This window comes from Crocodylus porosus, unplaced genomic scaffold, assembly GCF_001723895.1.
Source record: "Crocodylus porosus isolate Cpor-Errol unplaced genomic scaffold, CroPor_comp1, whole genome shotgun sequence".
NCBI lineage: Eukaryota > Metazoa > Chordata > Crocodylia > Crocodylidae > Crocodylus > Crocodylus porosus.
In genome coordinates, this window is record NW_017728953.1 from 1,494,917 (window position 1) to 1,519,310 (window position 24,394).

At 46.8% G+C, this 24,394-nt stretch overlaps 3 protein-coding genes across 3 annotated transcripts in view; all 3 read left to right on the forward strand.

Annotated features, from left to right (window-relative positions):
* LOC109324409 (keratin, type II cytoskeletal 5-like) overlaps positions 1–8,474 on the forward strand; it is a 102,887-nt gene extending 94,413 nt beyond the window's left edge. Inside the window, exons 2-8 of the mRNA XM_019556404.1 lie at positions 2,874–2,986; positions 3,468–3,563; positions 3,709–3,873; positions 4,633–4,758; positions 6,398–6,618; positions 6,812–6,846; positions 7,113–8,474. Coding sequence (XP_019411949.1) covers positions 2,874–2,986; positions 3,468–3,563; positions 3,709–3,873; positions 4,633–4,758; positions 6,398–6,618; positions 6,812–6,846; positions 7,113–7,330 — 974 coding nt within the window. The 3' untranslated portion in view covers positions 7,331–8,474. The remainder of the gene's footprint in view (positions 1–2,873; positions 2,987–3,467; positions 3,564–3,708; positions 3,874–4,632; positions 4,759–6,397; positions 6,619–6,811; positions 6,847–7,112) is intronic.
* A 2,383-nt stretch (positions 8,475–10,857) lies between these two features.
* On the forward strand, positions 10,858–16,953 carry LOC109324441 (keratin, type II cytoskeletal cochleal-like). The gene is made up of 9 exons (XM_019556440.1): positions 10,858–11,310; positions 12,567–12,775; positions 12,900–12,960; positions 13,219–13,314; positions 13,955–14,119; positions 14,720–14,845; positions 15,852–16,072; positions 16,538–16,572; positions 16,672–16,953. The coding sequence occupies exons 1-9, from the start codon at positions 10,858–10,860 to the stop codon at positions 16,938–16,940; spliced, it is 1,635 nt and encodes a 544-aa protein (XP_019411985.1). The 3' UTR covers positions 16,941–16,953.
* A 5,478-nt stretch (positions 16,954–22,431) lies between these two features.
* LOC109324410 (keratin, type II cytoskeletal cochleal-like) overlaps positions 22,432–24,394 on the forward strand; it is a 9,340-nt gene continuing 7,377 nt past the window's right edge. Inside the window, exon 1 of the mRNA XM_019556406.1 lies at positions 22,432–22,857. Within this exon, the coding sequence (XP_019411951.1) occupies positions 22,432–22,857 (426 nt within the window). The remainder of the gene's footprint in view (positions 22,858–24,394) is intronic.

A 24,394-nucleotide genomic window follows, 5' to 3' on the forward strand; every position in this document is an offset into this window, starting at 1 on the left:
AAACAAGTTGCTGATAAAGAAATTGAACAGCGCGGGCCCAAGGACCGAGCCCCGGGGGACTCTGCTGCCCACTTCTCCCCAGGTCGAATATGACCCATCCACCACCACCCTCTGAGTACAACCCTTGAGCCAATCTGCAATCCATCTGACTGTGTAGGCAGTGTCAAAGGCCTTGCTGAAGTCCAGAAAGACTACGTCCATGGTGACACCTGCATCCAGTGCTTTTGTTACCTGATCATAAAAGGCAATCAGGTTGGTCTGACATGACCTGCCCCTAATGAAACTGTGCTGGTTGACCTTGAGCATCATCCCTGAAGCTGGCCCATTGCAGATGCCAGGGATCTGATCTGGAGCTCTGGACTGGGTTCCCGCTTCGATCTGGCCAAAGCGGCTCCGAAGCTTTGGAGCCACCTCGGAGATCCAGCCATGGGGTATAATGGGGAATCAATGAAATATCTATAACTTTGGGTTTTTTTGTCTGATTTGGATGACACTTTCAGGTATGGTGGCCACTTTTGAGAGCATGAATCCTGCCAAGTTTCAAGGAGATTGGTGCAGGGGTTTGGAGGAAGCTGCACCTCAAGCTGTGGACAAGCAAAACTCGTGACATGGGTGACACTGTGTGTGTTAAGGCGCAGCAGGGTGAAAGCTGCAGGGATGGTGGCCCCTGCTGCAGCCACTAAGCCTGCCAGCTGTCGAGGAGATTGATGCAAGGCTTCTACCTTCTGGGGCCCTGCACCTCTAGCTGTTGACAGGCAAAACTGCTGACAGGCTGCAGACATGGGTGCTTTGCAACTGTGTCTGTCTTGGGGCAGTGGATTGTCTGTATTGATTATTTCTTCTCCTTAGCCGGTGGTTTTGTAGGTGTTAATTGTTGCTAATTAACTGGTTAAATTAGCTAGCAACTGTGTATTGAGCTGGTCCCTGAGTGAATCATGATTCATTGGTAACTGGTAACACCGTAGCTTAGCAGCCAGGCCTGCAGTAGTTCCTACCCCCTCCCTTGCCCCGCAAGACAGACACAGTTGCACAAGCACCCATGTCACAAGTTTCGCTTGTCAGCAGCCCGAGGTGCAGGGCTCCAGAAGCCCCCTGCACTGATCTCCTCAACAGCTGGCAGGCTCTGTGGCCACAGCAGGGGCCACCATCCCTGCAGCTTTCACCCCGCTGCACCTTAACTCACACAGTGTCACCCATGTCACGAGTTTTGCTTGTCTGCAGCTTGAGGTGCAGTTCCCCCCACGCCCCTATGCTGATCTTCCTGAAACTTGGCAGGCTTTGTGCTCCCAGTAGAAGCTACCACCCCTCCAAATTTCATCCAAATCGGACATAAAACAACCAAGTTATAGATATTTCATTGATTCCCCATTATACCCCACGGCCGGATCTCCAAAGCAGCTCTGAAGCTTTTCCGAAGCACTTCGGAAAATTTAACAAAGCCAGCGCTTCAATCCAGACATGCTGCTTTGGACGCCAAAGCGTCTAAAGCTTCTCTGGATCCGAAGCACAGTCCGAAGCCTCACACAGCCCTAGTACTCAGTGGCTGTTTCTGTGTTGGTGGGACGTGTTATCCACCAAAGACCTGGAGAGGGACACAGCCGAAATATTTTTGTTAACAGCTCTTTTCTGAGCTCAAAGGATGTATTAGTGAGTGTACATTTTAGCTGGTTTCTAATTATAATGATTTATTGTAGGCCCTGCTCAGGTCTCTGTGGTACCACAGGCTAGGAGTCAGGAGACCTGAATTCCATTCCTAGCTTTGCTCCTCAACCCGATATGTGACTAGTGTCCCCAAGTTATCCCCTGCAGAATGGAGGTTATAGTGCTGGTCAGCCTTTTGTGACGTGCCTTGAGGTCTCTGGTTAAAACTTGCAACTTCATTATGATTATTAACACCAGGTTCCATCAGAGGACATCAAATGACCTTCTGGAAAGGGAGGGGTTATCTCCCTTTATGCCTGGGGAAACTTTGGTTAAGTGACTTGACCACAGTGACAAAACACAATGGTGGTAGAACTGGAAATTGTGCCATGCCCCGTTGACGTCTGACTATGGATTTCACTGCAGGCAATGCGTTCAGGGGCATGCATCCTGTATCAAGGGGAGTACTCTCCAGTCTTTCCTCTTGGGAAGAGCCAAGCTTGTCTGGCTTGTTTTATGAGTTGTATACAATCTTTCTTTGAATTTTAGCCTTTCATCTCCCCCTTTTAATTTGGGCTGGGCTGCAGGCCATGGTTAGAGTCAGCCCATTTACTCCCCAGAGAACTAACTGATGTTGCTACGCGCTATTAAGCAAGCAAGCCAAGCCATGAACTCAGACTCTGGCTTCCTTGTGTGCCAGGCCAAACTTTGCCGCCTTCCCTCATGCCCCTCACCTCTGCAGCTCCACTGAAGTCAATGGGATGGGATGTTGCAGAGCACAATTCAGCCTCTCTTGACTAAGCTAGGTGTGTCTCTGCTGAGCTCATATCATGCCCCAGCCAATCCTTCCAGCCTGAGATATCACAAGGCTTCTATTCATATAGGATGAAAAAAATTATAGGAGGATAAAATATGCTTTAATGAAGGTTTACAGGTCCTCTGGGTGGATTTCTTCTGTTGTCTGGCTCCAGGGCAGTCTCTTTCCAACTAGGCTGGTCATATATGCCTGGCATGGTAAAAACAGTAGCTGTGCATCATTGGAGAGCTGGTCCGGCAGTTGTCTGATATCTATGGAGGCTTTTGGCCACCTGGAAGATAATGGATCAGAATGGCTTCGGTCCATGTTATTGGTAGACACAATAAATATATGGGTAAAAAAATAACAGCTTGGGAAACATAACAGCCAGCTTGTGGCAGAGGCTCTCTGAATGCATGTGATGGATGGCATCCAGTTATACTTATACAAGCCATAATAGGACACGCATCTCCCTGTCTTCCCAACAGGTATGAAGATGAGATCCACAAGCACACAGCTGCGGAGAATGAGTTTGTGGTGCTGAAGAAGGTGAGTGACACTAGCTTTAAAAAAAAGAATAAAAAGGAACATGGGATTTTCAGAGACAAAAGCACTTTTACTCCTTCACCATTTTTGTATCCAGTGGTCCAAGAGAGCAAAATACTACACAAGCATCTCATATGCTGCACAAAAGCAGCAGTGTATCCATGCCAGAGCAGTGGCTGTAAGTCCCCACTAGAACCGGTCAACAATATTTTGACAAAAAGGTAGTTATTACCATTATCACTGTTATAAAAAATGAGATTTCATCAACCCTTTTCTTCTGGGAAAAAGCCCTCCATTTTGGCAACACCTGTAAGTTCTCAGCAGGGGTAGGGAATAACCATATCCCAACCAACTCTCTTTCAAATCTCCATGAGGTATCAATTCTGGCTGTTCCCAGAAGTGTTGGTTAAACATGGAAGGACGCATCCGCTGGAACACAGATGGGAAGTGGTTTGTAATACAGTGGTTATTGCCTTCTTTTTAGGATGTGGATGCTGCCTACATGAACAAAGTAGAGCTGGGAGCCAAAGTGGATGCTCTGACTGATGAGATCAACTTCTTGAGAGCCCTCTATGAAGCAGTAAGGACCCTTTAAATATTCCCAGCCAAGCATAATGCCCATTTTCCACCCCATGTGCCAAGCTTCTGTGAAGAAGATGCAACCCAAGAAAAAGGTGGGAAAATGGAAACCCTGCCCCTGACTCTGATTTTTTTCCAATTAACAGGAATTAGCTCAAATGCAGTCACAAATCTCTGAAACCTCCGTTGTCCTGTCCATGGACAACAACCGTAACCTGGACCTGGACGGCATCATTGCAGAGGTCAAAGCTCAGTACGAAGACATCGCCAACAGGAGCCGGGCAGAGGCAGAGTCCTGGTACCAGAGCAAGGTGGCAAGCTGTCGAGTTATGAGGGTTCAGAGAGTGGCATTTTTTACTGAAGCTAGTCAGAAAATTCTGGTCCATAGTTTGCTGTCAAAAAAAAATTGCTGTTTTGACAAAATGATTTCAATTCAGATCGAGAAAAAAAGAATTTGACAAATTTATAGACATTCCATGCTGATGTCCTGCAAAATAAACCTAATGAAACATTTACAATTTACTGAAGCAAAGCTTTTCACCTGACCTGGGCCAATATTTTTTTTTATTTCAGAATTTCATTCCATAATAAATTTCAAAACTTTTGACTTTTTTCTTGTTTTGATGGACACGGGTAGGGAGCCAGAAGGGAGGGGACTGAAATCTTCATATTTTTGGAAAGGTTGGAAAAACCATTTTCTGGCTCAAGCTATTCATCACCCAGTGGGCTGCTACTAACCTATAAGAGTGTGGAAAGAAGTTGTTTTAAACCATAGCATACATTATGACTTACCCTCCCCAGTTAGACTTTGAAAACATAGAGCCTGGTTTTCCCCTCAACAATTTGGATCCCATTCTCAGCTAGTGTATACTGCTGCTGTGGTCAAAGGAGTCCCCCCAGCTGATGGCAGATGAGCATTGGACCCCATGTTTTTACTTGAACTGTCAGCACAGAAAGAGGTAGAACAAGGTTACAGCAGTTTACAAGGACCTGTTGCCACCTATCTCAGGCTCCCAGCAAAGTCTAATGGTTTCACACACCTGTGTCTCCCTCTCCTGTCTCTATCTCAGTATGAAGAGCTACAACTCACGGCCAACAGGCATGGGGACGACCTGCGCAACACCAAGGTTGAGATCACCGAGATAAACCGCATGATCCATAGGCTTCACTCTGAGATTGACAGCGTTAAGAAACAGGTACTGGACAAGGTGCCTCCCAGGGGGCCTGAGGCCTGATGTTCTGAGAGAAGAGGACAGATGGTGCAAAAGAGGCATTGGCTTTCAGGGGTCAGAGTGGTTGCATGCACACATCCTCCAGAAACCCTTGACCTGGCAGTTCCATACCACCTCCATGCCTGTTCAGCAAAATGGAAATGTCAGGGGTGGAAGTTGTATTGGTGAAAGATGTTCTACACAGTCTTTCCCCAAGACTATAATAGCCCCCAGAGGGGGAAGCATATAAAACTGTAAGCTGGATAGAAAACTGGCTGGAGCATTGGGCTCAGAGGGTAGTAATCAATGGCTCGATGTCTAGTTGGCGCACCAGGGGTTGAACCTGGGGCCGGCTTTGTTCAATGTCTTCATCAACAACCTGGAAGATGGTACAGAGTGCACCGTCAGCAAGTCTGCAGACGGCACCAAGCTGGGGGGAGTAGTGGATATGCTGGAGGGTAGGGCTAGGATTCAGAGAGACCTCGACGAATTGTAGGATTGGGCCAAAAGAAATCTCATGAGGTTCAATAAGGAGAAGTGCAAAGTCTTACAAGGACTTTGCAAAGACTTGGGATGGAGCAATCCCATTCACCAGTGCAGGCTGGGGGCTGACCAGTTGGGCAGCAGCTCTACAGAAAAGGACCTGGGGGTGACAGTGGACAATTAGCTGAATATGAGCCAGCGGTGCACCCTTGTTGCCAAGAAGGCTAACGCCATCCTGGGCTGGATTGGTAGGTGTGTTGTCAGCAACTCAAGGGAAATGATTCTTCCCCTCTATTCAGCACTGGGGAGGTCAGATCTGGAGTCCTGTGTCTAGTTTTCAGCCTCCCACTATAGCAAGGAGGTGGATAAATTGCAGAGAGTCCACGGGAGGGCAACAAAATTGGTGAGGGAGCTGAGGGACATGACTGATGAGCAGAGGCTGAGGGAACTGGGCATATTTAGTCTGGAGAAGAGAAAACCAAGTGGGGATTGAATACTAGTCTTCAACTCTCTGCAAGGGGGTTACAAAGAGGACGGAGCTGGACTGTTCTCAGTGGGAGCAGATGCCAGAACAAGGAGCAACGGGCTCCAGTTGCATCAAGGGAAGCTTAGGTTGCATATTAGGAAGAATTTTCTCACTAGGAAGGTAGTAAAACACTGAAACAGGTTACCCAGAGAGGTAAAACCTCCTTGGAGGTTTTCAAGACCCAGCTCGACAAAATTTTGTTGGGAATGATTTAGTCCGGGTTGATTCTGCTTTGAGTAGGAGGTTGGACTAAATGACCTCCTGAGGTCCCTTTCAATCCTAATTTTCAATAACTCACTAATTCTATAGTTCTATAAGACTAAGTTACAGCATCACTATGGCTGGTCTAGTTTACTTGAAGCTTGTTAAATCCTCTCCTGCTAGCCCAGGAGAATGAGTCAGTGGACATCTGGCACACCTCAGGACCAGTGTCTTCAAGACTGTTTCATATCAAGCTAGGAGATACACAAAAGAGCCCAAGGATGTGAACCCCAACGCTGCAGCCTCCACACAGGCACTGTTTGCCATACTTGACAGGTCCTATGGAAACAGAGAGTTTGCAAATCCTGCCATGCTCGATCTGGGATTCACAAGTGCACATTCTCCTGTCCACAGTGTGCCAGTCTGCAGACAGCCATTGCTGATGCTGAGCAGCGTGGAGAGCTGGCTCTTAAAGATGCCCAGGTCAAACTGGCTGAGTTGGAAGATGCCCTGCAGAAGGCCAAGCAGGACATGGCCCACCAGCTGCGGGAGTACCAGGAGCTGATGAACGTCAAGCTGGCGCTGGACATCGAGATCGCCACCTACCGGAAGCTGCTGGAGGGCGAGGAGGGCAGGTGGGCACATCACAAAGTAGAGATATCAGAAGTTATTTTTTCCATTTCAACAGTTCTCCGGGGCCTACCCAACTTTCCCCGGTCGTTTGCCGAGATGCTACATTACATGGTGCTATTGTCACGGGGGCCAAACTTTGTCACTGCTCATAGCAACCATTCATAATAATATCATCCTTTTTTCTTTCCATCACAGGCTGGCTGGAGAGGGTGTTGGTGCAGTGAACATCTGTAAGTATTGTGACTCTCAATTGCCTGATACTCACTCCATTGAAGAATAATTATTCCGCAGGACAGAGAAGGAGGTGGAGATGGCACAATGCAACTGAGATACGAGGCTGCAAATAGATGTGGTGGTAAACACAGAGTGTAAAATGGGTTTTCCGCTCTGGACAGGACTAAGACAAGAGCATCTGAACTATTTCCCTCTAGGCCAGGTCTTGAAGCAGGCGGCTGCTTCCTTACTATCTAAACCTCTGCTGTTTCTTGTTTTGCAGCCGTGGTCTCTTCATCCGTCAGAGGCAGCTACGGCTCTGGGACCGCCCTCGGCCTGGGGACAGGGGCCAGCCTTGGCAGCGGGCTTAGTGTCGGGGAAAGTGGCTTTGGCACCAGCAGTGGGAGAGATCTGGTCGGAGGATATAGCTCTGGAGCGGGGAGCAGCTCCAGCATGAAAATTGTATCCAAAACCATGACCAAAAGGAGCTTCCGGAACTGAAGTCCCAATGAAAGCCAAATTCATCCTCGCCCAAAGGGAGGAATATGACGCTGCCTCTTAGTGGCTTCACAACCCACCACATCTCTAAGGCAGAAGCTCGTGGGGGGGGGTATTATGAAATGTCTCAGAAGAGCTATATTTGTTTTATTGCTTTTAAAAGAAGACACTTCTCACACCCACTGATATTTATTGGCGTGTGGGAGATGCCTTTTTCCATTCCATTTAGAGTGCCACACAAAGGGTAAAACCCCACCAAGGAAATCAAGTGCTTAAAGCCCATTTTGTGTGAATACTAATTGGCCATTCCACCTAATGAGTTCAGTGGTTCCAGGACTTGGGTCATAGGAACCAGCAATTTTCAAGGAGGTTTCCTGGGAATACCGTCTGCTCTGATTTATTCCGGTACAACTGCGGAGTAACTTCAGGTGCAGGTTTACACCAGGGTAACACAGTAGGATTTTGCCCTTTCCATGCTATTTTGTATTTTTCCCCTGCTCTAAATAATCATCGATCCTGTTTCCATCCTTGCATTTCATATATATTAGTCAAGCAACCAGCTAACCCTCTCCTCCTGGTGGGTGGGTGATGGAGTCCTACACTGGGCTTGGAGAGTGGGTGCGTTACATCCACATAAGAGTCAGCTTATATATTTCTTAGCTTGCTTTCCTCTTCTTTCATAGTCCCATTCTTTCCGGTTCCTCTTTCCTGTACCACATAGAATCCATTTCCCAATGGAAAACTGGTGTGTCCACTACAGATTGCTTTACCACCAGAATGCCTTGCTCATTAAGTACCTATAATTCCTATCTGCACCCAGTGGAGCATAACGGCCAACCCACCTTACGGCTACGTCATGCAAATCTCATCTTTAAGCCGCTCTGTTATTCACGGTTAGTTCTGAGAGCGTAAAAAAAAGAGAGGTGACACAAGAACGATATTTTCTACATGCCCAGTAAAAAAACAGGCAGAAACTAGATGGATATTATGTTCTGGAGACAGTTAAGATCTGTACCATCTGTAAATGACCTTAAAATCCTTGTGTTTCTATGTGAAGAAAGAAAAGGGGAGTCAGTGTTTTCATGCATCAGGATGCTCATTGTCTCAATTCCCTGTTCCTTTATGCTTGTGCGGCAGTACCTTAATATCACGGAGACTTTTTAATAAACTGCAGTCAACCTACCTGTGTGCAATGCCATCCCTTGGTTCTAATTTTGCCATTTATACTCACTCATATATAATTATATACAGCCAGTCTCATAAGAACAGCCCTAAACCATTGTCATCATTCTTTGCCCCTTAGATTGCCATAGCAAAAACGGAAAAGCAGGGGAGGTAGAGTTAAACACATACTACAATTCAAATACTGCATGGGAGTTTCCAGCTCTTTGCAGGTGATAGGTTTTTAAGTCGCAGCCCCTGCAACTGTTTGTATTTTTTAAACCGAGATGGTACATGTACATTGAGTCTTAACAATAATGCTTGTTTGCAGGCATGGCCGCAGTGGCCAAAATATAGTTAATTACACAGGGCTCATTAAATGCATTCCTACCCAGAAGACTAAAGTGAGGAGCTCTGCAGGGTCCATAACGTCATAGCTGTGAAGATCATGCACTTATCCATGATATGCATAAGTTCTGCTGATGGCACCTGATGAAGTGAGCTCTTGCTCATGAAAGTTTCTGCATCTCTGATTTGGTTAGTCTATCAGGTGTATCTCTACCCTTCCTTCCTCACACTGTTTTGCCATGAAATGCTGTTGAGGGGGAAATAACAGAGGACAAATGTTCCTTGACAATACGTCCCATTTTGACATTCTCTCAACACAACTTCTCAATGCTTTTTCTTTTGAAACAACTTCCGGTTTGGGATTTCTCTGTTACAATATATGATAAATAAAACCAAAAAAAGGTTAAAAAATGAAAATCACAAGTTTTTCAACCCAGTTTTAGTGTTTATGTCCTGGGTCCACATTTAGGTCCCCAAGATGCAGTTGAAAGAGACAGCTACTCATCCCACAACCAAGCCAGAAACAGCTGAACAACTGTTATAGCAAAGCAATTCTCCTTGACTTTATCTTCCATCCTATCCCAAATACTGGGTGGTAGAGCATGGCTGCAGGTCGCAGGTCCTGCCAGATCCTCTTGTTTCCATTGTGGCCCGTTCCCTCTTCTATTCCTCATGCATGGATATAAAAGGTCTCTGACTTCTGCAGCCAAATACTCAGCTGGTGCGAATCAGTGCAACTGGGGTGAAGTTGGATTTGCAGGGGGGTTTTTTTCCCAGCTGAGAATCTGTCCAAGTCAACAAGAAAAGAAAAATCAAAGAAAAAAAAAATCCTATGAAACTTTTCCCAAATGTTCTTGTTCTCTGGTGCTTTAAAATCCACCTCCCCTTGAACACAAGCAATCCCAAGCACAAGAAGTAGTCGAGAATTACTTTGCCAAAGATCTTTTAAAGATCTTTTTTAAAAAAAAAAATCCATAAAAAAGGGATCTATAGGCTTGATTCACCTCACACCAAAATGTAAGCCTTCTTTCAAGAGTTGCAGGCAGCTCTTAGGGTGTGGTTCAAATATAAGAGGCCCCTCTTATAATTAATTAATGCCATTGTCCCATGCTCCGACCCAGAAGCTCAGAAAAACTCCTGAGGTGTTCGCACCCAGCAATGTTAGTTTCCTAACAGGCACTGAGTATAAAACAAAGGACAACTTTATTAAGAAGGGGATGCAATGTTAATTTGGGGGGAAAAAACCACAGCAACATGTTCATTTCTATCACATTTTGGGTAGAAGATTTTGGTCTCAGTTTCCCAATGAACATCTGATGGGCAAATGTCCCTCTCACGTTCAGCTTGCTTCTTTCTTGCAACTCGTTCATGATTCACCATCAATGGTCAGGGATTGTCTAGGGCTTGGATAGGTCCATCTTCAGTCCTATGGGCCGTGTTGTGTAACAAGACAGAGCAAACAAGGAGTCTCAGGTCCACATATGGAGGTAAACTCCAGGTTTAGGAGTTTACCTCCATTGGTGTAACAGAGCTCTGGGTCAAACAACACAACCGAATACCTTGGGCATAATCAAGCTGCTTCACAAACGACGTTCTTTGCCCACATGTAAAATGAGCCCACTGTCCCTTTGCTACTTCGCATGATGCTACACACATCAAAAAACCAGCTTTGCTTTTCTCTTTAATCCTTAACTATAAAAAAAAGGAGGCTTGCCAATGCAGTTTTTATGGGGCTGACTTTCCCGGCAATGAAATGGGCCTCCAATGTAACGTGACACGCGTTTAAGAGCATCTCAAGCCACTACTCAGCAAAACGTGTCAGTGGGATGGTTACCAAACACCCCAAGCTCATAAACATCATCACAAATGGGCTTTGGGGCTGATGATGCAGCCGAGGCCCATTTGCCTAGCAGATAAAAAGGGGAACGTTTCCATTCGTGTGTTAGAGGGAGACTCACCCGGGTCATTTTTGCTCTCTGCTCGAGCTTTCCAGCATTCCCTTTGCCTTCGCTCCAGCGGCCATGTCTTGCCGATCCTACCGCATTAGCTCCAGCGGCGGTGGCATGCGGGGTTTCAGCTCTTGCTCAGCTGGCATCCCAAGGAATGTGAAGAGATACAGAGTTAGCACCATCTCCTGCCACGGCGGTGGTGTGGGCTACAGAGGGCTAGGATACTTTGGTAGCCGAAGCCTTGGTGGTACGGCGGCCTGCAAGCCCAGAATGGCTGTTGGGAGCTGTCCTCCTCTTAGATACGGATGTGGCTATAGTCTGGGATATGGCTATGGCTCTGCTGGCTTTGGGTACGGAGCTGGTGGATTCTCTGGTCCTTGTCCACCGATTGCACCGGTCACCGTCAACGAACAGCTGCTCCATCCTCTCAAGCTGGAGTTTGACCCTAATATTCAGTCTGTGAAATACCAGGAGAAGGAGCAGATCAAGACCCTCAACAACAAGTTTGCATCTTTCATTGACAAGGTGAGATGACAGTGGTCACCGATGAGAGCTTTTTTTTTTTTTTTTTCCATAAAAATGAAAGCTGAGATTTTCAAATGGGCAGGAATGCTCCGGTCCAAAATTTCAGCCTAAGGATTCGGATAAGGCCTGATTTTCACTGGGGCCACATTACGTGACTCTAACAAGGTCAGAGGGCTTTAAGGCGTGTGTAAAGAAGAGTGATGTAAGATGGCCACAGCGCAACTGAGAACCAGGGTCAAGTTTCATAGTTTCTAGGGTCAGAAGGGACCTGAGCAGATCATCTAGTCCGACCCCTTGCCATGGCAGGACAGAGTACTGGGAGAATAGGATGGGATTGTTGCTAGAACTCTGTATAGAGGGTCTGATTCTTCCCTTGCTTGCACCAGCTTTTATGCTCCTGTTAATTCAGTAAAGTCATCTCTGATTGACCCTGGTATGAGAGGAGAGCCAAGCTGTCTAGGTCCTGAGTTGTTCAAAGGTACGTGGGACAACCCCAAAGCATCTCTTCACAAGAGACGTCCGAGGGGAGACCTTGTAGCAGCCTATAAGTTTATCAAGGGAGGACAACAGAGAATTGGAGATGCGCTATTAACCAGGGACCCCTAGGAGTAACTAGGAATAATGGGTGGAAACTAGTGGAGAGTAGATTCGGGTTAGACATTAGGAAGAAATTTTTCACAGAAAGGGTGGCCAGAGTCTGGAACGGGCTGCCAAGAGAGGTGGTGCTATCACCCGACTTGGAGGTCTTCAAGAGGGGGCTAGATAGGTACCTGGCTGGGGTCGTCTGACCTTGGTCCTTTTCTTGCCTGGGGCAGGGGGCCAGACACGATGATCCTTTGGGGTCCCTTCTATGAATGGAAACGATTCCCTTTTTATCTGCTGGGCGAACGGGCCTTGGCTGCATCATCAGCCCCAAAGCCCATTTGTGATGATGTTTATGAGCTTGGGGTGTTCGGTAACCATCCCATTTACACATTTTGCTTAGTAGTGGCTTGAGATGCTCTTAAATCGATGAATCTATGAATCTCTGTGATACCAACTGGTTCTGTGTTTTTCTAAACAGCCTGGCTGTCAGAAGATGCATTCAAAATATTTTTGATTCCTATGATCTCCACCTTGCCAAACATCTGTCAGATGCAGCAAATGCAATTTCCCGTTCACTTTGCATTGTCAGCAGTAATTCTTTGCTCTTAGCCCGCCTGGTGCGTTAGATCCTTTCAGAAGCCTCAAGCAAGCTCTGTTTCTTTTGGATTCAGGTCCGATTCCTGGAGCAGCAGAACAAGGTGCTGGAGACCAAATGGAGGTTTCTGCGGGAGCAGAAGCGTTACAAGAGTAACATCGAGCCCATGTTCGAGGCGTATACCTGTAACCTGAGGCGGCAGCTGGAGGCTTTGGCGGGGGACCGAGCTAACCTGGAGACAGAACTGAACAACACGCAGGAAATTCTGGAGGATTACAAGAAAAAGTAAGTGTGAAACTCTGCCAGATACTTTATTTTATTTCATACCCGTGGGGGGGCAACAGATCCCATAATCTATTCCGAGATGGAAAACTTAGTATAACGTGACCCTCTCTCATATCCCTATCAGATATGAAGAGGAAACCAGTCGGCGAGCCTGTGCAGAGAATGAATTTGTGATGCTTAAAAAGGTGAGTAATAGGCAGGTCATTTATAACCCAAACCAAGGCCAGTTTATTACAAGCAATGAGACAGTTATGAACAATGATTTTTAACTCTGAAAGACAGAAAGGAAGGAAGAAAATTACACGGGAAGATAATGAAATGATGATAAACTTAGGCAAGTGATGATTCAGGGGACTGAATGATTAACCACATTTTCTTCCAGCATTAATAGATATATTATGTTTCCTGGAAAATTCTCTCATTGCCTCACTGGCCTGCTTTAGGATGTGGATTGTGCCTACATGAACAAGGCTGAATTGGAAGCCAAGGTAGAGTCCCTCATTGAAGAGATCACCTTCCTGAGATGCTTGTATGAGGCGGTAAGGACCTTTCCTACTCCCTTCAGTCCATGGGATATCTTTTAAGAGGAGAAGAAAACAACTAGGGCTTGTCTGGGGTGGTTTGGATAAGGATGATCTTCCCTCCAATGTGGGGTTGGATGACATGACGTCCAGAGGTCCTTTCCAGCCCTACTCTTTTATGATTCTATGAACTTCTATGAGATGTAGTGGGTCGAATTTGTTGGGAGTCTGATGGCAAACTCTCATAGTATCCTTTGAAAATGACATCTGAATTGAATATAGAGTTGGAAAGATGGGTAAGAGCCAGAGCCCAAGTTTGGTGCGAATGGGAAACAGCTGTGTTGCTTTGATGTGTCCATTTATACCAGCTGAAGGCCTGGCCTGGTGAGGCAGGAGCCCCTAACTGCAGCTGAACGGACTAGTTCCATGTGCGACTCTTGGTGAAACCACAAAGCCCAATTCTGGTTTGCATCGTGTCATTTTTGACATGGCTTTGGCCACGTTAAGTACGACTTACACTGCGTTACATGCACCCTCATGTTAAAACCCATTCAATTCCTCTCCTTGTTTCTGGGTGAGAGCCAAAGCTATGAAGGACCTCGTTGCCTTTGGTCAGAGGAAGCAAGGACAACTGCCTGACGAGGTCTGTCTCCTGCAGGAAATTGCTCAGCTCCAAGCTTCCATTTCGGACACTTCCGTTATTGTGCAAATGGACAACAGCCGGGCCCTGGACATGGATGACATCATAGCAGAGGTTAAAGCACAATACGAGGACATCGCCAACAGGAGCCGAGCTGATGCAGAGTCCTGGTACTACAGCAAGGTAGGCGAACCTAGAGGGAAAGGGGTGGATGCTTGTGAGAGGTATGGCCCTAGCAGTGAACTCGTCAGCGAAACAACTCCACTTCCAGGCCTAACAGAGGGAGTAGAATATGGGGAGGCAGCTCTCCACTCACGAGATCCATTTTATGCCATTATAGTCCCTAATTCTGTTATGATTTAGTCTCTACGATCAAGAGAGGGGGCCAAAATCTCATCTCTGCACGCTTCACTTCATCAGAGCTACACCCATGTGCATCGGCTAAGGGGCTGGATTTACACAAATATTTGAAATTTCCAGTCTGGATTTACCAAACTTTCTGAAACGCAGATTCATCTGATGGCCTTGCCTGCCACGTTTCCACAACCTGCGTGGCATCCCCATTTACGGTCCACACAGAAGAGAGCGGCCTACTGCGGCTACTGTCTGAAGGAGTTGCTCCTAATTCTAGTGGCAGAGATCTGCACTCAAGATCCTGCAGCCAAATACTGCTGCAGAGCTGAGGGGAGCTTGTTACAATTTCCGTAGCTGTTTGGTATTTTTTGAGAGCGTCTGTTCATTCTTTTGACATTCATTATAATGGTGAATTCTGTCTCCCCTAAGTACGAGGACCTGAGAGAAACTGCCGGGAAACACAGCGACAATTTGCGTAACACAAAGAACGAGATAATGGAGCTGAGCCGGGTGATTCAAAGACTGAATGGAGAACTTGAAAATGCAAAGGTCCAGGTAAGGGTGAGCCACTGGCAAAGGCTGTTGAAGGTATCAATCACTTGTAACATAGAGGCTGTTTTGTGAAGGCTCCACTTTATTTGGTGATGATTTAAACATTGTCCCACAACAATAAGGCAATAAAAATCCCCTCCACTGAAAATTATGTAGTGCTGCTTGACTGTTCTGAAGAACTGCTAGGGTCTTGGATAGTAACTGGTCCACAAGAAGATCAAAGTCTATTATTTATATCTTAGAATCAGAAAATCATGGGAAATGAGGGGTGGAAGGGACCTCAAGAGCTCTAGTCCAACCCCCTGCTCAAAGCAGGACCATCCCCAACTTGATCATCCCAGCCAGGGCTTTATTAAGCCAGGCCTTAAAAACCTTAAAGGATGGAGACTTTACTACCTCTCTAGGTAACCTGTTCCAGTGCTTCACCATCTTCCTTGTGAGAAAGTTTTCCTAACATGCAACCTAAACCTGCCTTGCTTCTAACAGAGTTATTCCTTTGGCTCGAGCAGCGGAGGCATGTGCTGTCCAAATGAAGCCTTCTCCCATTTCTGATTTCTTTATGGTCCTGAATATGCAACCAAATTAAAATAAGGACATAAACTAGCAGAATCAAGGGATGACCCATCCAACAAATGGAAGTGCGTCTCTAAATGGTCTTTATCAGCTTTGAAAATCTCAACCAGTGGCCATATTTCACTTCGGTGTCTTAGACAGCAAGACCTAGAATAGCTCGCAGCAAAGATCTATATCATGGATTTTGGTCCACAAGGTTGAATTCAAGGGAATCCCCATACCGTAAGTTGGTATGTTGAGTAAGTTGATGGCAATGCCAGTGAGGGAGGAGTCCTCCATCCAGCTGACCACAAAGTGGCTCTGGAGATGTCCCAAGATGGCTATCTCCGCCTGAGCAGTTCAAGCAGAATCCAAAAGTAGGCAAATTGCAGCCAAACAAAGAAGCTCTCAGGAAAGAGCAAATTTTGCTGAGTATGTGCATGTCCTCTCTCCAAAGAGAGGTAAACTGGAAGCAGCCATAGCAGAAGCTGAGGAACGTGGCGAGATGGCCCTCAAAGATGCCAGGTTCAAACTGACTGACCTGGAGGCTGCCCTGCAAAAGGCCAAGCAAGACATGGCTTGCCAGCTGCGGGAGTACCAGGAGCTGATGAACGTCAAGCTGGCGCTGGATATTGAGATCGCCACCTACCGCAAGCTGCTGGAGGGGGAAGAATACAGGTGGGTGCTTGGCACAACCTTGATAAACGCTGCCCACAATTTGTTTAAAACACCTAGCGCAGCTAAGGCCTGAATCCTTCAGCCTAAGGCATGGTCCTTAGACTTCCAAGTCCCCCCACTGAGAGCAATTGAGGAAATGTTTTCTAAGCACATAAGAGGGTTAGGAGCTTCTGTGCCATGGTTGATGTTCAAGCTCCTAATGCACTCAGGTGATTTGGGCCATTTTGCCAATTGGGTTTCCTGCATGAGTAAGGCACGGGGGAGTATGGAAATAAGAAATGAACAATGCACGTGCACACCAGGCAGTCAAACTGCAGTACTTCCAAGTCCCAAATGTGTTGGCAATATCACAGGTCGTCAAGATGCAGCTGATTCAGGTAGGGACCACATATATGCAATGCATATTATAAGCCTATTTCCTACGTGCTGCATTTTAACGCTTTCTTCATTTTCCCATCCTCACAGGTTGGGTGGTGAAGGCGTGTGCCCTGTGAACATTTGTAAGTACCAGAAACAGTCTCCTTCTCAGCAGTCCCCCATGATTAACCTTTGCCAATGAAATGCATTCACTTACTTACAACCTCTGGCTTCCTTTGCAGCTGTCTGCAGATCCCAGGGGGGGATTGTGCACAATACCAACCCCTGCTTTGGAGGCGGATACACTTCTAGCAGTAGAGCTTTATTCAGAAGCGGTGGGCTAGTTAGCAGCGGAGGCATGTGCAGCACTAGTGCTGGAAAAAGCATCGTTACAGGCGCTGGAGATACACATGCACCCTGTGTTCCTGCTGACGGATACAGTGCTGGAAGTGGACGGAGCTCCAATGTCAAATTTGTATCCTCTACCACTTCCTACAGAACCAAATACTGATCATAAGCACCTGAAAGTCCTCACTGCCCTGCCTAATGAGGGAAACACCAGTCATCAGTACTCGACCCTTAGGGGATTTTCTGCATTGCTATTTGCCAGGAGCATCTTCCCCCTCTGCTGTTCTGAGGCCGTTGCTCTGTTCACTTACCTGTGCTGTAGTTTCACAAAGCTGCTTTTCTCACCTCCTCCTTTTCCTCCTGGGTTAGGTAGGCCTGGTTAACCCGGCTCTGTAATGCCATTTTGACCTGGAAGCACATTGTCAGTGCATCGTAAGTACAGACCCAATCATTTGTGAACAGTGATGGCGTTAAAAAAAATTAAAAAATCATACTTTCATCATTTCATAGTTGGTCAGGTCAGAAGGGACCTGAGCAGATCATCGAGTCCGACCCCCTGCCATGGCAGGAAAGAGTACTGGGGTCAAACGACCCCGGCAAGGTGTCTTTAGTGGAGAAAGAAAATCCCCCCCTTTACTATTCAGAGCTTTTCCTCAAACAGGCAGGGAACAGCTGCAAATGTGAAATCTCTGGTTTTTCAGTTTCTACCATGCATGGCATCCCAACTGTGTGCACCGGCTCCGCCGCTGCATTGTTTATGGAGAAGAGCAAGCCACCAATGTACAGATTTGATCTAGTTCATCATTTCCTCCTGCTGTTCTATCAATTGCATGTACCTTTATTTGTATTCTGTCTTTCCAATAAACTAATGGAGCAGATCAGTCTGGTGGTTTCCAGTGTGGACATTTTAATTAGACAACAAGGTGCATCTCTGCCCAAGTGTTAAAAAAAAAGTAATTTCTTTCCAGTTGGTATCTCACAAGACAGAGAAAATTCCCCATTCTTCTGGGGGGAAAAAATGGCTAATCTTCTAATGTCAGTAAGAAAAGATGGTAATTAGCAGGGAATGAGAAACACCGATACTACCATGGTATCCATGGATGGATAGATGGATGGAGGAGGAATCGATGGATAGGTTGAACAATGGAACTGGGTAGAGACATGAGACATGAGGGTGAAACCGGAGGCAGCACATGCAGCGGATAGACGTTATCATGACAGTTATTTTAAGAAAGAAGTCTTAAACCGCTACTCACTGCACTCAGGCCCCTTTACACCATGTATAAAGGTAACTTCCCTGGAAATCAGCTAGTGACCCTGTACAAGCCTGAAGGCGGTGGCAGCATGGCTGAGGCATCTACCTACAACCGCACAGGCATGAACATAAACCTTGCTATGAACACCCCCCAGGGCTGCCCCCAGCTGACTCAGCTGTAAGTAGATACTTGGTCATTTGGACTGGGGTGTCAGAGGTGGTCAGGTGCGATGGTAACTATATCTTTCCGTGGTGATCTTCTCATTAGAGAAGATGATGGGGTTTGCATCACAGTAGCCTCCCAGGCATCAGATTTGGGAGGGCCTTTGACAATACCAAAGCGCTGACAGCTGTAAATGCATGACCATGATATGTCCAAGGGATCTTGTATGTAAACCTCTATGGATCGCCGGACAGAGGTTGAACCAAATGGCACCAGAGCAGCCAAAAAGTCTTCCCATTCAGGAATACAGAGGTCCCAAAAACCACAGCTGTTTAAGGGGAGGGGGCAGGGGCTCATGGGGGACGGTTTGGTGAAAACCAGAGTGAAATCTCTTTGTTCTGGATAGGCTCAGGCCAAACCAGAATGCTTGGTTTCTTTGACCTGATCTGAAATATGTTTAATAGATTCATAGTTTGCAAGAAGCTGGAAGGGACCTTGGAAGATCATTGGGTCCAGCCGCCTGCAGCAGGCAGGAAAGACAACGGGGGTCAGGTGACCCAACAAGGTGACTGTCCAGTCTCCTCTTGAGATTTCCAGGGTAGGCGATTGCACCACCTCTGCAGGTTGCTTATTCCACAGGCTGGACACCCTAGCTGTGAAGAATTGTTTCCTAATGTTGAGCCTGAAGCTGTCTTCCAGGAGTTTATGACCATTGCTCCTGGTTTTCCCCAAGGGTGCTCTGGTGAAAAGGTGTTCCCCAAGCCCTTGATGTACACCCCTGATGTAGCAGTAAGCTGCTACCAAGTCCCCTCTAAGCCCTCTCTTCTTCAGGCTGAAGAGTCCCAGGTCCCTCAGCCTTACATTGTATGGCTTGCCATGCAAGTCTCTGATCATATGGTTGGCTCTTCTCTGGACCCTCTTGAGCTTTTCCACGTCCTTGTTGAACTGCAGCACCCAGAACTGGAGGCAGTACTCCATCTGCAGTCTCACCAATGCCAAGTAGAGCAGAAGAATTGCTTCCTTGGTTTAGCTAGAGATGTATCAGTCAACGCACACCAGAGTATTATTTGCCCTGCTGGCTGCAGCATCACACTGCTGGCTCATGTTCATACGTGGTCAATGATTACCCCCAGGTCTCTCTCATTTGTAGTGCTGGTCAGATTGGCCAAAAAATTGATGTAGTTTGAATCAGTTCCATTGACCATCAGATTTCATTTTTTTAACGTGGGCATTGTATAATTAGAACTCATTCGTCTCCATCAGTGGCAATCACAGCCAGAGACCTAGCACGAGCAGTCAGTTGTTCAAGCATTGCATTGGGCTGACTTTCTTAGGCACACAGTAAGATGATTTTCTATTTATTGTGTCAGCAGCTGCCAGAACTGCTGTCTGGGTTATTTTAACCCAGAAAGCATGTCCAAAACAGAGGACCTGAGAACAGAGCTTGAGCTGAGCATTCAGTACTGCTCCTAGCCAGTTACTTTGCTTCCTTTTGGAGAAGTGGCATAAGCAGAGTCACAGAGAAGGGCTGGCAGGGACCTCCATCAGTCATCTAGTCCAACCCCTGCCTGAGGCAGGATAATCCTTACCCAGACCATCCCATACAAATCCATTGAGTAGCCTCTTAGAAAAATGACATAACCAACCTGAACACAACACAAGACACACTGCCCTGATCTGCTACAGGTAAAGCAGAGGGACCATGGCAGCCAATGTCCTGCTGCTGCAAGGTTGTTAAAAATACATGCACGAGATCCCAGGAAGACGGCCATGCCCCTCCACCACAGAGAAAGGGAAACACTCCCACAGTCCATACCAACATGGCCATGGGGGAAAATTCCTTCCTGACCCCAAATACAGTGATCGGTCTGAGCATGAGTGGAGGGGCAAGAGCCCCTAGCCAAGAATCTTTGGGTAAATCCCAGCAGCAGCGTTGGCACAGCCCAGTCAAAATCCCAGGCTTGGCTGTAGCCAGTACCCAACGCTTCTGAGGAAGGCTTTCTAAAATAACCCTGACGCATGTAGGAGCAGGAGGAGAAAAATTTCCCACCTGGCCCCATGCAACAATCAGCAAAACCCAGAAGCATGGGAAATGCCCATAGTAGAACATAGGCATAGCTATACCTAGGTCATCCCTGACCAGTGCCGGTCCAACCTCCTCTTGAACACCTCCAACAGGAGAGTCCACAACATCCCTAGACAGCTATTCCACTGCCTCACTGTTCTAACAGTGAAAAAGCTTTTCCTGATAGCCAGTGGTCAGGATTGTTTCATGGTAGTGCTCTTGGCCGCAGCCTGGAGATGATGTGCATATGCCTGCAAGCTTTGGCAGCTCTCCTGGTAGGCTGCTGCACTTCGGGCACCCAGACCTATCAAACTGTTCACATACCTTACATAAAAGCCCAGGAAGCACTGGTGACACATAGGGGGTACACGCGGGTGCACGTGCACCCGCTGAGATCACCAATACACCCCCGGGAAGCATCAGCCGTGAAACTGGAAGTGCTGCCAGAAGTGCACTTCTGGTTTTGCCACTGGCTTGGTCATTGGCTGCTGGGGGACCCCCGTGGTCAGTGATTGGCTGCTGGGGGATCCCCCCTGCCCTGGCCCACTGGTCAGTGATCAACTCCTGGGGGACCCCCGCCCCATTGGCGATCTGGTGCCCCCCCAGACTCGGGAGGTACCAGTCACCTGTGCCAGGAAGCGTGTTCATTTCTGAAAAAACAAAACGCTGGCACCACCAAAATATGTTCCCACAACATAATCGTTGCAGACTTTCATTCTCTCTCTCTCTCTCTCATTATTTTCTTCTCAATTTAGGAGGAATTTTTTTCAAAACATTCAAAACTTTCCAGGGAACTTAAAGCCTATTTCCCAGCCACCTCTACTAGAATTAATACCTGTGGGATTCCTAATTGAGCGGAGCCAAGCCAGTGTCAGCAACCATAGACATTTTAAAGGCAACATCATAGTATTAGCAGACACGTGCAAGGAACTTGTTTTAATGCACAGCAGGGCATGACTGAGAGTGTTTCTGCCCTGTCCAAAGCCCATCTTCCTCTAGAGCTTAAGCAGAAAGTTTCAATTTTTTTTGCATTCTGACATTCCTTCTCTGACAAGGGATTGCCTTTGCCGTCTGTCTGACTTCAAGCTCTTCAGCGTCCAAAACGAGCACCTATGTAGGACACATCATTGTTCATAGACCCGTGATAACGACTCGAGCTGGAAGGGGCACAGTTCTGCTGTTTCTCAAAGATTTTCCTGTTTGATATCTGGATTGTCTGTAATTTTGAACAAACACGACAGAGAGAAGTTCACAAATAACTGGTGGCTAGGGTGGTTCCACAGAATAAGACAGAAGTGGGGCTAGAAGGGCCCTCAGGTAGTCGCATTGAGTCCAAACCTTTGCTCAATGCAGGTTCATCCCTGACTAAACTTTTGTTGGGAAGGACGGCATATAAATCAAATAAAAAATCCCAGTCAAGTGTTTGTCTTACGTTCTCTTAAACGCTTCCAAAGATGGCGATGCATGGCATACAGAAGATGTTTCTGCTTTCCCATCCTTGGTGAACTCTCCAACTGGAAATCCATTAGCTAAAAATGTGGGCCAAAAAACACACTCTACATTTTTTATGTGGTCATTCGATGTTAACATGTCCACAAAACTTGAGACGTTAGGTCCCGATACATTTTTATTTATGATTACTATACTTCAAAATGTATCACACCGGCCACATGGACTTTGCAGTGAAACTCATGCGTTGCTGCACTGACATCACACTGAAATCAAAACGTGACTCTTCTTGCAAATGCGTTGTCTGCTTCAAAACAGTTGGTTTCCTTCATTCAGCACTAATCCAACCTATAAAAATGGAAAGGTGGCATTTTATATGCAAGTGACTGAAAACAATGGGCCAAATCACCCCCAACATAACTCTGCTGACACTGATCCGATTACTCAAGACATTAATGGGGCCCTATGGACTTCACAGCATTTGTCAGCCCTTTATAGAGCAATTGAGCTGCCGCTTTTCTCTGCTAGTAAGCATAATATATGCTAAGTCGCACAAGCTGATATATGTCATAAAAGCTTTGTGGTTATTTCATATGACTAAACCCCGGTGTCCAACAACGATAAAAAGGAAGAACAGGCTCCATCAAGATCAGAAGAGACAGCACCTTGCATTCTGCTACCTGCAACTTTCTCTGCTTCTGTTGCCTCTTCCGTCAGACAGGATGTCTTGCCGTTCCTACCATGTCCAGAATTTTAGCTCTTCTTCTGCTGTCTTACCAAGGAACATAAGGCCATACAGCATCTCATGCCAGGGAGCTGGTGGCATAGGCAACAGAGGACTAGGTTACTTTGGCAGCCAAAGCCTCAGTGGGGCAGCACCCTACAAACCCAGAATTGCTGCTGGTAGATGTCCACCTCTGAGATATGGATATGGGTATGCTCTGGGACATGGCTTTGGCAATGCTGGCTTCGGCTACAGACTTGGTGGAGTCTCTGGGCCTTGTCCACCAATTGCACCGGTCACTGTGAACGAGCAGCTGCTCCAACCTCTTAAGCTGGAGATTGACCCAAACATGCAAACAGTGAAATTCCAGGAGAAGGAGCAGATCAAAACCCTCAACAACAAGTTTGCTTCTTTCATTGACAAGGTAAGATGAGAGATCTCCCTCGGGTTCCCCAACGGCCCTTTATGCAACAGGCTTCTACTAGGAATCGGTGTCGATATTGAAAGCCCTGTGTGCCAGATAGTCAGCTACTGCTGAGTTCATTGCATGCTAAGCATGTACACTCTTGTAATGTTAGGCCTGCTGCATGTGAGGTCAGTCCCCACACTAGCTGTATGGCAGGTAGTAGTCACCTCCTTCAACTTAGTGAAAAGTCCAGTCCCTTTCCCCTTTTCTTAACTGTGCACCTTTTACAACAAAAGCATAAGCAAGTGGTGCAAGAGCCCCCCGCCTTCTGAGCTCAGTATTACCAGAGATACCCATACTTTTAAGACAATTCTCCATTGGCCGATTTCAACCAAAATCCACTGCATCAGAGAATCGTGTCTTATCTTCTATCGGTAGATATTGCACCTGTTGTTCTTCATGGCTGTTTTTAGATCCCTACTAGAGGGCCAAATGCTTTGTAAACCATCATAGATGCTACATAGTGACCATCATAAATATTATACGGAAGCTCTCCATGATCTTCTCTTGTGATGTATATGTAGATATAGTAAGAAAAAAAGCTTAATTTTGGGAAAAAGCTAGGCGATACCAACAGTGATTTCCCTCACCTGTGTTCTCCCATTTCACGGCGTACTATGCCCAAGTCACTGCTATTTTTAAGATGACAAATATGCGCTATTTTCTGGAGATGTTGGTGGATTTGCATATCTATTCCATAGATCGCATGTGTCAGCACATGGATGGCATGTATCTGTGTCTGGTGTGTGTTTGTGGTATGAATGCTGTGTGGAAGGGCAAGTGTACTGAATGGTGTGCATGCGTGTCTGTCTGACCAATCTCTTTAAGCAACACTGGGTGCATCTACGTGAGCGAAGCAATAAACTCCAAAGCAGTTGGGGTCAGAGTAAACTGCTCCCTGGCACTACATCTACACGTGCACCAGGGAGAGCAGCAATCTGAGCCGGGGTGAAGCAGGCCCAGCTGGCAAAGGGCATGGGGGGGGGGGTCAGCCCCAGGCTCTGGGTGGCAGCAACATGCAGCGGGGGGGCTGGCTGGGAAACAAAGCCTACAGAGGTCTGTGGCTAGGTGCATGGAGGAGTCTGACCCACAGCTGGCTGGGCTGACTGGGCACGATTTACACCCGTGGTCAGCAGCTACATATGCATTTCACTGTAGTTAATTGCTCCTCCATAAGATAGTATTGTCCCTGATAGTACTAGCTTACAGCAGAGTTAAGTAGTTTCCTGCATCATAATACTGATGCACATGTAGACAGTAACATGTTCTTGTGGAGCTAATTTCATAGATTTCATAGACATCAGGGCTGGAAGGGACCTCGAGAGATCATCGAGTCCAGCCCCCCAACCAAAGGGCAGGAAGTCAGCTGGGGTCATAGGATCCCAGCAAGATAAGCATCCAATCTACTCTTGAAGGTGTTCAATGTAGGAGCTTGAACCACCTCCGCTGGCAGACTGTTCCAGACCTTGGGGGCTCGGGCAGTAAAGAAATTCTT